The sequence below is a fragment of the Odocoileus virginianus genome, chromosome 2, assembly GCF_023699985.2.
Source record: "Odocoileus virginianus isolate 20LAN1187 ecotype Illinois chromosome 2, Ovbor_1.2, whole genome shotgun sequence".
Classification (NCBI taxonomy): domain Eukaryota; kingdom Metazoa; phylum Chordata; class Mammalia; order Artiodactyla; family Cervidae; genus Odocoileus; species Odocoileus virginianus.
This window is the reverse complement of record NC_069675.1, coordinates 45,111,587-45,125,805: the sequence shown is the minus strand read 5'-3', so window position 1 is coordinate 45,125,805 and position 14,219 is coordinate 45,111,587. Positions and strand designations below refer to the sequence as shown.

General features: G+C 45.0%; 1 protein-coding gene across 2 annotated transcripts in view; it reads left to right on the top strand.

The window, feature by feature from the left end:
• The window catches only part of RPIA (ribose 5-phosphate isomerase A), a 32,801-nt gene that overhangs the window by 16,739 nt on the left and 1,843 nt on the right, over positions 1 to 14,219 (top strand). For both annotated transcript variants that reach the window (XM_020886003.2, XM_020886004.2), the window contains 5 exons: positions 5,905 to 5,964; positions 8,100 to 8,164; positions 9,409 to 9,477; positions 10,170 to 10,311; positions 11,911 to 12,010. In XM_020886003.2, coding sequence (XP_020741662.2) covers positions 5,905 to 5,964; positions 8,100 to 8,164; positions 9,409 to 9,477; positions 10,170 to 10,311; positions 11,911 to 12,010 — 436 coding nt within the window. The remainder of the gene's footprint in view (positions 1 to 5,904; positions 5,965 to 8,099; positions 8,165 to 9,408; positions 9,478 to 10,169; positions 10,312 to 11,910; positions 12,011 to 14,219) is intronic.

Sequence of the window (14,219 nt, the reverse complement as noted above, 5' to 3'; positions counted from 1 at the left end):
AGCAGTCTTTGACATTACTTGGCTTTGCGGTGCGTGTGCTCACTCTCAGTCTTCATGTTCACATGGCATTCTACCTGTGTGCCTCTCCGTGTGTGCACAAATTCCTCTTCTAAGGACACCACTTGTGTTGGATTAGGGCTCACTTCTCATGACTGACTTGATTACCTCTGTAAAAGCCCAATCTCCAAGTAAAGTCACAGGCAGAAGTACTGGGGTTTAAGACTCCAACATATCTTTCCTTTTTAAAAAAATTTTTTTTATTTTTGGCTGTGCTGAGTCTTTGTTGCTACATGGGCCTTTTTCCTAGTTTCGGAGAGCGGGAGCTACTCTCTGATTCTGATATGGGGGCTTCTCACTGCAGTGGCTTTTCTTGTGGAGCATGGGCTCTGGGGTGCACAGGTTCAATAGCTGCAGCCACTGGGCTCTAGAGCACAGGCTCCACAGTTGTGGAGGATGGGCTTAGTTGCTCCACAGCATGTGGGATCTCCTGGCCCAGGAATTGAACTGTGTCTTCTGCATTGGCAGACGGATTCTTTACCACTGAGCCATTAGGGAAGCCCCAATATATCTGTTTTTGGGGGGAGCACAGTACAACGCATCACACCAGGGAGGAAGGATTTCACGCCACCCATGATGATGCTTCTGTCCGTGTGCAGGATTGTGCACAGAGGCCTTGTGTGGTAGTCCAGTCAGATATGGGGAGAAGTGAGTGTTGGAGGACCTGCTGATGGAAGCAGGCCTGAAGGGTCCCTTCTGAGTGGGATCCTTGGATCATTGTACAGGGCCCTTCACGTTGTGACTGGGGATTCAGACTGTTTAAAGGGAGAGCAGTTGGCCTCCCAGCCACGTAACACAGGGTGAACTTACCTACTGGGCTCTTTTCACATGCAGACTCTGGACAGGCATTGACTCAGGCAGCTGGTGGCAGTGGTGAAGAGGTATGTGGGATCTAGTTCCTCAACACGGGGTCGAACCCCAGGTCCCCTGCATTGGGGGGCATGGAGTCCTAGCCACAGAACCACCGGGGAAGTCTCATCATTTTTTTTCTTAAAGCAGGAGTTTGTACTAGGTAACTCCTTTTTGAATGAACTCAGAATAGTTACTTACTCAACTATTGGCTTAGCTCATCCTAACTGCTGGTGAAAAGTGTATATAAAATGTGCCCTCGCGTACTCTGATTACCATCTAGGTGGACAAACAGAAAAGCCTCATGAAACAGTAACACTGGCAAGTGGTGCAGGCAGTTTTTAAACTTCGGGTTAAATGAAAATGATATATTATATACAGATTTCTTTCCCCCATAGGAATCATGATAGAATTATTTCCTTCCATCAGCTTTCATGTAATACATTTGAATGTAGTTTAGTATTGTTTCTAACTAGTGGGTTGGCCAAAAAGTTTGTTCAGGTTTACATCACATGTATCATCTTATGGAAGAACCTGAACGAACTTTTTGGCCAACCCAAAGTATACAGTTATATAATGGGCTTCCCAGGTGGCTCAGTGGTAAAGAATCATCCTGCCAGTGCAGGAGATGCAGGAGACACAGGTTCAATCCCTGGGTTGAGAAGATCTCCTGGAGGAGGAAATGGCAACCCAGCCCGGTATTCTTGCCTGAAAAATGGACATGGACAGAGGAGCCTGGCAGGCTGCATGCAGTCCATAGGGTCGCAAGAGTTGGACACGGCTGAGGAACTGAGCACCAATAGTATGTAACACAGTTTTATATGTGATAGATATCACACTGAACTGCATTCAGTTCATATCATTATTCCAGCAGCATCTGTATTAGATACCTGTTGCTGGAACAGATGACCCCGAAACTTAGCAACTTAGAACAACAAACATTTGTGAGCTCACAGATTCCAGGGGTCAGGAATCTGGAATGGTTGAGCTGGGTGTTTCTGGCCTTGAGTCTCTGGTGAGGTTGCAGCTGAATGTTGGACAGGGCTGCAGGCATCTCAGCTCTGCTTGAAGGATCTGCTTCCATGCTCTGTCAAGTGGATGTTGTGGCCTCACTTCTTCACAGGCTGTGAAGTGCGCCTTGTCCCCAGGGCTCTTAGTGTCTTCAGGGCTTGGCAGCAGGTTTTCCCTAGTGTATGTGATAGGGTGAGTGGAGGAAGGGAGGGAGGAATCCTGTGGGGAGCACACCCTTTCTTCTTTATAAATTAATCTCAGCTGGGGCTTGCCATCACCTCTGCTGTGTGCAGCTGGTAACATAGGACAACTTTGGGACGTCATGGGCAGGGATTCCCCAAAGGCATGAATACCACAATGTGTGGGGGGCTTTGGGGGTTCATCTTCCAAATGTTTTTATAGCCTAAGGGTCTGTGATTAGTATTGTTTCTCCAATATCATGTTGGGAGAAACCTAGGAACTGAGCAATGAACCAGCAATACCTTTTTTTCTTATTGTTTTCTCCCTTCATTATGTATTTCTCTTTCAGAATCATGGGTTTTTTTCTTTTGAACTTGATTCACTCAGCATTTTATTTTACCTTTTTATTATGGAAAATTTCAAACTTCAAAAAGGATACTGAATAATGCAGTGAACTTCTGTGTTCCCATCGCCCAGGTTCCACAGTGATCAATTCATGGCCAGTTTTCTTTCATCTGTACCCTTTCTCCTCTACCTGTGTTATTTTAAAGTGAATCCTAGATATAGTATGATTTCACTGTATGTATTTCATTATGTCTCTCTGAAAAGTAGGGAGTCTTTAAAACATCTCCACAATACTTAAAAAATTAAGCAGTAATCTTTCATAGGATGAAGTAAAAATCTAGGATTCAAATTTCCCCTATTGTCTTATCCTTTAAAAATATTTTTCTACAGTTTGTTTGAATCAGGATCCAAATAGGTCCCATACATTGCAAAGTCTAGTGTGTTTGTGTTTTATTGTTAGAGTCTTAGGATTTGAAGATTGACATTGGTCATTATCTATCCTCATCTTTTTATAGGTGAGAAAACTTGCTAGGGGTCATGTGACTGGTTTATTTAAGATTAGAACCAAGACCTTCTCATTCTTAATCTCAGGTAGTTTTGACTTTAGGCAGAAGATATTTTCTAGACATGGCTTTTGGTAAAAAGGTTTCCATGTTTGGTTGCTCCATATATTGTAAGCATATAGTCAGTGGTGCTGATTTGGCCACAGACATCCTGATTTTTTCCCAGTCTGTTCTGTCAGTTTGCTATGCTCCTCACTAGCAGCCATTCTGGTGTCCTGCTTTTATATCCTCTTCTGAGTGTAGGTATTCTCTTGCTTATTTTTATTCAACAGTGTGGCCTGGAAATTGTCATTGTGTATCAATTTATAGTGATCTTCTTCTGTCATTTTTTTTTACAACATTATTTAAGACAAAAAACTTTTCTTATGTTTTGTAGATTTCGCTCTTAGTTTCAGTTCAGTTGCTTAGTTGTGTCCTACTCTTTGTAACCCCATGGACTGCAGCACGCCAGGTTTCCCTGTCCATCACAAACTCCTGGAGCTTGCTCAAACTCATGTCCTTCGAGTCGGTGATGCCATCCAACCATCTCATCCTCTGTTGTCCCCTTCTCCTCTGCCTGTTATTTTGAAGTGAATCCTAGACATAATATAATTTCATTGTTTGTATTTCAGTATGTCTCTGTGAAGAGTAAGGAGACTTTTAAACATCTCCACAGTACTTTAAAAATTAAGCAGTATCTTTCATAGGATCAAATAAAAACCCAGGATTCAAATTCAGTCTTTCCCAGCATCAGGGTCTTTTCCAGTGAGTCAGTTCTTCACATCAGGTGGCCAAAGTATTGGAGCGTCAGCATCAGTCCTTTCAGTGAATATTCAGGCCTGATTTCCTTTAGGATGGACTGGTTTGATTTCTTTGCAGTCCAAGGGACTCTCAAGAGTCTTATCCAACACCACAGTTCAAAAGCATCAATTCTTCAGTGTTCTGTTTTTTTTTATGGTTCAACTCTCAAATCTACACATGACTACTGGAAAAACCACAGCTTTACCTTTGTCGGCAAAGTGATGTCTGTACTTTTTAATATGCTGTCTAGGTTTGTCATAGCTTTTCTTCCCAGGAGCAAGCGTTTTTTTTTATATTCATGGCTGCAGTCACCATCTGCAGTGATTTAGGAGCCCAAAATCTTAGTTTAGGAAGTTTTAAAAAGTAATGGTAGTCTTCCCCTTTCCCCTGCCCCCTCATCCGTGAATACATTCTAGACCCCCAGTGGCTGCCTGAAACAGCAGATACAACTGAATGTGATGCATACTATATTTTTTCATATACGTAGATACCTGTGATGACATTCAGTTGGTAAATTAGGCATGGTAAGAGATTAACAACAGCTAATAATAAAATAGGACAATTGTAACAAGATACTGATAAAAGTTATGTGGTCATGGTTTCTCTCTCAAAATACACTATTGTAAAATTTAATTTCTTTTCCATCTTAACTAGGCATTTACGCACTGTAGTCATAACTTGCAGTTTGGGTTGCAAAAGTGAAAGTGGCACAAATTTCTTTTTCCTTTTTTACAGTTTCATGGATGGAAGATTTGTCCTTAGAGTCTTAGATCTTAGCAGCCTTAGCGTATAACATTTTTCCTTTCCTTACTAAGTTAACAACTTTTCCTGTTGTGCTTAAGAAAGCATTTTATGGCTTGTCTTTGGTGTATCTGAATTGCCAGCATCACTATTGTGCTTTACCTTGGAGATATTCCAGGTTTGGTTCCATTCCACCACAATATAGTATGATACAGAGTGAGCTACTTGAATTTCCCAGTGCATATAGAAATTATGTCTACACTCCAATGTATTCTAGTAAGTGTGCAATAGCATTATGTCTAAAAAAGCAATGGACATACCTTAGTTAAAATATATTGCTGAAAAAAGCAGTTACAGTAGTAACATGAAAGCTCACTGGTCACAGGCTGCCATAACAAATGTAGTAACGATAATGAAAAAGTTTGAAATACTGTGAGAACTACCAAAATGTGACACACAACGTGAGCAAACGCTGTTGGAGAAATTGTGCCCTTAGGCTCCCTGGAGGCAGGGTGGCCGCAGCCTTCAGCTGGTAACAAAGCACAATAAAGCGAAGCGCAGTAAACCAAGCCGCCTGTATGAAGTGCAGTAAGGGTCAGTTGAACACAGGCACTGTGATACTGTGGCATCAGGCTGATAGCTGAGATGGCTGTTCAGTGACTCCCAGATGGGGTGTGCTGAAGAAAGGGATGATCCACATCCTGGACCAGATGGAGCAGATAGCAGAGGTCTCATCGTGCTATACTCAGAATGGTGTGCGGTTTAAAACTTGTGATTTCTGGAATGTCACATGTAAAATTTTTGGATCGAGGTTGCCCGTGGGAACTGCAACCACAGATGAGGGCTACCTCTGTACTGTATTGGGCTTCCGGGGTGGCTCAGCAGTAAAGACTGCCTGCCAATGCAGGAGACTCAGGTTCGATCCCTGGGTCAGGAAGATCCCCTAGAGAAGGGGATGGTAACCCACTCCAGTATTCTTGCCTGGAGAATCCATCTCATGGTCAGAGGAACCTGGTGGACTATAGTCCATGGAGTTGCACAGAGTCAGACACAACTCAGAGAAACAGCAACAACTGTACTGTATTATAAGGCTTTCAGAGGCCATGACATCATCTTAAGTAACAGGTCACAGAGGAGGGACTCTGCCTAGCTCTGGAGCAGAATGTTCAGTAGGTGCTGTTTGCCTTCTTCCAGTTCCTGGGATGGGCCAACTTTTGCCATTCTCGGGGCTGGATCCCTATCTCTTGGTGGTGCAGGTTGGATTTGGGAGGGGCTTTGGTGGTACTGAGTGTCTGACCCTTAGATCCAAGTGGCTTCTGAGAATCCTCACCCTCGCTCAGAGATGATGATTATGGATGCTTTTTCCTGTTCTCCACAGGCCCGTCAGCTCATCCTGCAGTATGGCTTAACTCTCAGTGACCTGGACCGACACCCAGAGGTAAGAGAGGCTGCTGGGTTTTTCTGCCTCCTTTTTTATGACTGTCACTTGTTTGTGGGCTCAGGATATCTGATCAAGTCTAGGAGGAAAGTCAATCAGCCATACTACCTTTTCTCCTGGGACTTTAGATATTAATCCTGGCTGAGGTCACAAGTGGGAAGGTTGTTAATTTCCAGGACATTCTCTGTGGTTTAAATGATGGGGCTCAGGGACTCAGGACTTCCTGCAGCCCTCACACAGACATGTAATATGAGCATGCTGGCCCTTGGAGTTTACCGCTAAATGGAGATAAGAAGCAATTGTCTGAGGCAAGCATGGGCCTTTGAAAACAGATTAAAATGAAGTTTTATGATTAAGACGATTGAACGCACGAGCAATCCAGAGACTGAAGTTGAGGAGAGTGTGGAGCATCCTCACAGCTGGCATTTCCCGAGCCCTCACTGTGTGAGGGCTTAGTTATTCTACTAAGTGCTGGTCTGTATTAAACCACAGTCATCCCTCAGTGTCCAAGGGGCTTGGTTCCAGGACCCACTGTGAAAACCAGAATCCACAGATGCTTGCATGCCATAGTTGGCCTTCTGTATTCGTGGTTCTGCGTCTATGTATTTAGCCAACCATGGATTGCATAGTACTGCAGTGCATATGCGGTGGACAGAATCTGCCTTTAAGTGGACCTGCACGGTTCCAACCCGATCCTGTTGTTCAGGGTCACCTGTATTTAAGCTCCTGTAGTCTGGAAGGTAGGAACTGTTACTGTCCTGTTACCATCCCATTTTACAAATGTGAGAAAGGCATGGAGAAGGCAAGGTGTTTGCCTGAGGCCTTGCTTCTTATAAATGGCAGAGCCTGAGGATGAATTCAGGTGCTTCCAACTCTAGAGTGCTGCTGCTTAGAGGGGTTTTGTGGGAAGAGGTGAAAATTTGAGCAGAGCTGTGATGGCTAGGTGGCAGGAGAGAGCATTCCAGTGAGGATGGGAACCCTGGGAGCAGCTCCAGGCTAGCATGTGGGCATAAGTGGGCAATGCCCAGACTGGTTGGGATGTCTAGGACCAAGTGATAGAATACTTTGGGCTGAAGGTGGACATGGGACCCACGCAGAAAAGATTGCCTCCCTCCAGTCCCCAGAGAGCTGGCTGTGGTGCAGCTGGGTCAGTGCAGGGTGGGGAGGAGCATCGTGGGCTGTCACTTCATCCTGGTAAAAAGGCAGAAGTGAGGCTGCCCCACTGAAGTTTTGGTGGCTCTGTATCAGGCAACTTCTGACTTGCAGCTTGAACTGAATTTGCACCCTGAGGTTTTATGTGTGCTTAGTCGCTCAGTCCTGTCCCACTCTTTGTGGCCCCATGGACTGTAACCCACCAGGCTCCTCTGTCTATGGGATTTTCCAGGCAAGAATACTGGAGTGGCTTACAATTTCCTTCTTTATACTGATGTTTTTAGAAAAACCATTCCTGAGGCTCCCATATGGTCCATGCGGAGTACCAGGAGTAATGAGAAGTATCAATATATCTCTTCCTTGATTTCAAATTTTGAGACATGAATGAACCTATTCTCATTCTTCACTGCTTTTGGGCTGGCAGTGGAACTTCCTGTTAAAGGCAGTGGGCAAGCCCAGACAGGTGCTTTAGTGGGATCATGGGGGCGGCATCTCAGAAAGTTTTCCAATTTTAAATCATATCAGATGTGTGTCAGCATACCTGTGTTTTTGCCATATTAGTTCAGACATTTCTGAATCAGTGCTTCTCAGATTTTTTTCCATTATTTCCTGCTTCCAAGGAAATTTTAATCTCACAGATACACTATATATCTCTTTCTATACTTAGAGGTGAAGTTACTTACACTGAGATTGCATGCTCAGTAATTCCAGCTTGTCCAGAGAGAAGCCCATTAAAGAGTGGAGGAATTATGAAGTGGTGGATGAGAGCTGCACCCACGTGTGGTCCATATGTGTTTCCTCATGACCCTAGTGGAATAACTTAACCACTGAGAGTCTTAGTTTCCTAACTGGTTAAATAGGAATAATAACTGTGCTTGGCTAATAGGGCAGCTGGGGTCTGATGAGCTGTTGCAGGTTCATGCTTAGCACAGAGCCTGCCCTCACAAGGGTCTCAGTGGTTTTTGTATCTTTCTTCAATGCAGATCGATCTTGCCATCGATGGTGCTGATGAAGTTGATGCTGACCTCAACCTCATCAAGGGTGGTGGGTGAGTTGTGGGGCCTTTTTTTGCCAAGTATCTGCCAGTTAATCCTTAACAAAGCCAAGTGGAATGCAAGATAAGCACAGTGCCTCTGTGACACACACGAGTTTGTCTTTCTTCTCGGATGTTGATAGCATAAGACTGTAGAGCCAGCTGGGCATTTTTGGTTGTTAGTAGCAGTCTGGTGACAGGGACCCAAACCTGGTCAAAGAAGTGATTCATCTTAATGGGTTCTCTGTCTGCTGCCTTCTGCTGATTCCAACTTTAAAAATTGTACAGCCAAAAAAAAAAAAAAAAAATTGCATAGCCTAAAGCAAACACATTACTGGGACTAGATTACTGGGTCTGTGGGCTCTGAGCAGGGAATGATGTGTGTATTCGTTCCTTTGGAAAACATTTGTTAGGTGTTTCTTGAGTGTTAATTTTGGGGAGTTAGGAAGTGGTGAGTTGAAGAAGGTGAAGTCCTTGTCTCCTCATTCTTATAATCAACCAGACTGCAGTGACACAACATGGGCTTAAAGTCTCGCTGTGCTCTCTCTGCTTCATAACTCTGGCTGTCAAATGGCAGAGAGGGAAGGCTGTTCAAAGCTTGTCCTTACTCTACCTCTTCATGCCACAGTCACATGACCTCCCCCAGGCACCGTGCTCCCTGGCAGATGCATCTTAGTTGGGTTATGCCTGTGGCCCCACTGGGAACCCTTTCTCCCAGACAGAGACTCCTGTTTCCATAGTCCATTTACTGGAAGCAGCAGGTCTTAGCCCAGGTGCCATAACAATAGTCTTAGACGTGGTGACTTCAAGGGAGAAATTTGTTTATCACAGTTCTGAAGCCCTGGACTTGCAGATGGCTGCCTTCCCAGTGTAGCCTCCTGTGGTGGAGGGAGAGAGAGTAAGAGCTTTTTGGTGCCATCTTAGAAGGATACCCATCCTAATCAGAGCAGAGCCCCACTTCAGTAACCTCATTGAACCACAGTTACTTCCTTAGAGACCTCATCTTTCACATACAGTCACGTTAGGGGTTAGGCCTTCAACAGATGAATTTGGGGGGCCTGAGGGTAGGGAGACACAATTTAGTCTGTTGCACAGTGTGATAGAGTTAGGGGGGCTGTCCTTTTAAGAATTAAGAATTAAATTTCTAAGTGTCAGAACTGAATGGATTTTGGTTTCCTGTATCTGACTTTAGTTCCCAAATTCAGATTTTGTCTTACTTAGCCCCATGTGTGTTCCTTTGCTTCTTCTCCATTCCCCAGAGGCTGCCTGACCCAGGAGAAGATTGTGGCCGGCAATGCCAGTCGCTTCATCGTGATTGCCGATTTCAGGTACGATGTTCAGTGTTTCTGAACTGCCCACTGAGGAGGTGCCTCAAACGCCAGCCCGTATTTTATGGAGGAGAAAACAGAGCTGGAGGGAGGGGCGCTCCTCCTTCCTGTGACTCAGGAGAGTGCCTTGGACAATTACGTTCTGCTTTGGTGCTGAAGGAAGATACAGCTCTTTCTTATGTCCGCTGGAAGGAAGAAACAGATGTCACACTCATTAACAGAGCATGTCCTTATTGATCACTCATTCACTCCTTTCGCTCCCTGCAAGGAGTCTCGGAGGAAGCAGGTCAAGCCTGCCCCTGGGCAGGGACCCAGCACCCCGTTTCCCCTGTGCCACATGTGATTTGTGTAGTGGACAGTCTTTGACCAGGCTCTCAGAGTCTACTAGAAGGCACTTGTGCTGAGCATGTTAATTAAAAAAAATATTACAGCTGTAGGAAGAGCATAAACGATTATGTTCCTCACACCTGTTTAACCACAAACCAGTCATATCCAGGTTTTAACATTGATGTCATATTTACTGCACATAGTTTTTTTTAAAACAGTCAAGCACAGCCAGTCCGTTTGAAGCCTGTACACTTGGCCCTGCTCGCTTCCCTTGCCCTCTCACCTCGTTAGTGACTCTGAATTTGGTGTGTCTGTACCGTTGAGCTTATTGACATCTGTTGTACTTCTGACTCTTTTCTTTCCAGGAAAGATTCAAAGAACCTCGGGGATCAGTGGCACAAGGGCATCCCCATTGAGGTCATCCCTATGGCCTGTGTCCCAGTGAGCCGAACTGTGACCCAGAAGTTTGGGGGCGTGATTGAACTTCGCATGGCCGTCAACAAGGCAGTGAGTGGCTGGGTTTCTGGAAGGTGTCCCCGGCTCTCAGGGCCTGTCCTCCCTTCCGTTAGGTCTTCTGTACCCGGACTGGGCAGGTGGCTTCTGTTCATTATTTATTTATTGGCTGCACTGTGTCTTCATTGCTGCACAGGGCTTTCTCTATTTGGCGAGTCAGGGCTACTCCAGAAGTGTGGGCTTCTCAGTGGTGACGTCTCTTGTTGCAGAGCACAGGCTCCAAGTGCGTGGGCTTCCGTGGTTGCAGCACTGAGGCTCCGTAGCTGTGGCACAAGGTCTTAGTTGCCCTGTGGCTGTGGAACCTTTGCAGACCAGGGATGGAAACCTTGTCCTCTGCATCGGCAGGAAGATTCTTAATCCACTGTGCCACCATGGAAGTTCTCTGTTTATTTTTAATCAGTCTATTGGCTTATTTGCAGAGCACTGGCTTTATCAGTTTCCATATTCAAACTCATGTAGACAAGACTATACTTAATACACTATATATTCCCTGTACAAAGGGCATGTTTTCTGTCCCTTGGAATCTGATGCTCCTCAGGTGATCTGATCTTTGTACCTGGATCTCTCTAACAGCCCTAAAAGTGGGTTTCGGGAGTCCCTCCTGGGGCAGAGAGTTATTCAGGTTTTGTGGTATAATTTTCTTTTTTCCTCTTTTCTCATCCTGTGGTTAAATAACTATAGTTGCAGACAGAACTATATATAAAAAGTTTGAAACATACAGGAGAGAAAGCAACTTATCTGTAACTCTTCCCTGATGAACTTTTATTTTATTTTAATGTGTTTTCTTCCTGGTGTTTTGTGACTTTTTAAAAAAACCACAGTCTTAATCATAGCTGTCCCGAGCTCCGACTCTGGCTCCCTGAATAGCTGAGGATTCAAGAGGAGATTGCAGGGTTCTCTCTCAGAGCTGGGGTTCCTCCACGCAAGAGCCCAGCATCTTGCCTTTGGGTGTTCTTACTGGGCTCCTACTCCTCCATTTTGCAGAGCAGTCTTTGTATTCTGGCAACATTTGTGGTCCTGTATGCTCTCTAGTGCCCAAAGCTGCTGTGGAATTCTGGGTTAATTAACTAAAATTACCCCCAGCCCCTGTGACCCCAGGACCCCTCACTGCTCCATCTTTTCGCCGGGTCTGCCTGATCTGGGGGGAATGTTGTCTTTCGTTGCATCACTGATGGTTCTCAGTGTGAAGCTCTGGGAGCACTGAGCCGTGTTGGTTGCCTGTTATCTTGCTGTAGTTTTTCACTCTAATGATGGCTAAGCATCACTGTGCCCTCAATGTGGTAAATGCTTACCCATGTGGTTTACGCATAAGCTGCTGAAGGAGGTAGGTTTCATTATCCCTTCCTTGCCATAGAGGGATCTGAGGCTCACAGAGGAAAATGGCTCCTGTGAGATGTCTGCCTCCGTGGCTTCAGGACTGCTGCTCATTACTGCTTCATAGCACTGCCTTCTAGTAATAGAAAGCATGAGGTGGGAGTACTGGTTGGAGCGGGTTGCTTAAGATACTTGTCCTTGGTTATCACCTCCACTCTCTTGCCCCCTCTGTCTGCCTGAATCTACATCACCTCCTCAGTGTGGACAATTATCTTCTAGGGTCCTGTGGTGACAGATAATGGGAACTTTATCCTGGACTGGAAGTTTGACCGGGTCCACAAATGGAGTGAAGTGAACACAGCCATCAAAATGATCCCAGGTAACAAAAATTCTTGAGTGTAGACACCCAGGCTCTTCATAGCTGTCCCCTGCCTCTGGCCATGGGAGGCACAGTGGCTGTGGCTTTGAGACTTGGGTGGGAAGAATTTGCTTTATAACATGTTTGGAATTTCTAATTTTACGTCTTTGCCTTTTCCTCCTGAAAACAGTTACTGCTCACCTAGGAGCTTTGTTAGTTGGCATTTCACAACCAGTTTCAATTGGGGCAGGCATGGGAGTGTCAGGGGGCTTGCCTTGAAATAAACCCACCCTCTCTGCAAAGAGCTTGACTGCCACCTCTTTGATTCTGGCCTGTTCTTTGGAGAAGAATGACTCAGTTCACCCACGCTCATTAGATTCCTGCTGTGGGCGAGGTGCTGTGCCATGTGTTATAGGGAGTTCTTCTGCCAGATCACTGTTGATAATCTGGAAGAATTAGCCCAGGTGATAATGCAAATGCAGGGGACCCTGTAGGAAACCGCCCACCAGTGAGGGCGCTGTTCCTCTGAGGGAGGATTACTTGCAGTGCCCACTAGGGGGCTCTGGTGCACCTGCTCAGACCTTTTGAGGATAATTGAGACACTGAGATGTCCTTTATGAGCAGATTTCTCCCATACTTTGGTCTCCACCTCAGTCAGCAGAAGCTACATCCTAGAGAAGTTCAGAGCTTCATTAGGAACTTAAAGGGAAGACAGCGTAAACAGAGAAGCTAGATGCTGAATTATTTAGCACAGTGCCTCCAGGATCATCCATGTGGTTTGTTCTCTCCTCTTTTTCTCTTCCTCTTTGGTCTGTTGTAATACATGATGCTGGACCTGGGTCAAGGAGGGAGAGGAGGGCAAGTTTCCCCGTCTATCTCTGTCACCCTGCCTGTGTCCCATGCACGTCCATTTATGTGAGGACACCTAGAGGGCAGCAGAACTGGCCCCTGGCTGCCCACACCCTTGGGTGTTCCACTGCTACACCTGGAGCAGAGAAGGGCCAAAGTCAGCGGGGTGCTTTCCCCCTTGTTCACACCAAGCCACCTCTCCCCTTTCCACTAATCTGGGGATGGGTGTAGGAATGGGTTAGTCACTCCCAGCATCCTAATAACCTGAAGAGAGGTGGCTCTTGAGATCAGACCTTTGACAGCTGCCCTGCATCTGTACTCTTAAATCATTAAAGTCTTTTCTGAACTTGGTTTGGCTTTCTCTTGAATCAGGTGGAAGCTGTCACCTTATATTATATTGGGTTGGCCCAAAAGTTTGTTCAGATTTTTCCTTGAAATGTTATGGAAAAACTCTAAGGAACTTTTTGACTCAGTAGAATTTTTGAGAAGCCTGGGTCTTGAGTGGCCACTGGGCATGTCTTTGGGAGGCCCCTGTCCTGTAGGTGCAGTGCTGGTAGATGATTTTATTTATGTATGGGGGGCTGTCTGAAAATTTTTTTATCCTTTTGAATTTACATACTTCAAAATGTTAAGAATAAACAGTGAAAAGTCTCTGTCTTCCATCCCTCCACTTTCCCCTTGTCTGAAGACAGCCAGTGCTTCCAAAGTTGCGTGTCCTTGTGTGTGTGTGTGTCCTTCTTGAGTTGATCTTGCATAAACACAAGTCAACTCCCCCACCCCCATCTCTTTGTTTACACAATTGACAGCATACTTGGCACATGTTTTGCTTCCTGTTTTTTCCCCACTTTGAAGGTTATTATATAATGGTTCACAAAAGAACTTCCTCATTCTTTTTTTTCCCCTTAATAATAATAATGGCATTCCATCTTGTGACTCTCACATAATTTATTTAGGCAGATCCACGTGGGCAGATATTCGTTTCCAATCTTTTCTTAGAAGGGGATTACCAGTTGAAAGAATAAGTGTATCTGATTTTGCCAGATAGTGCAGAATTGCCTTCCACGGATGGCATTAGTTTACCTTCTGCTCGAAGTGCATGCCAGTGTGCTTCCCTACACACTGGGTCCATCAGTAGTTGAACAGTATTATCTCACTGTAGTATGTGTGTATATGAAATATTTTCAGTAAGGGTTGCTAACAGTTGTAATTAATTTGCACTGTTAAATAGTAGACCATCATTTTTGTGTGTGAAAAAATGTCTGTATCCATTCCACTCTTAAGGGCATTTGGGTGTTTCTAGTTTTTAGCTGTTGGGCACATTCTCTTATATATCTTGTGAGGATCATATATATATACCTGATATATACTGAGGAGTAGAGTT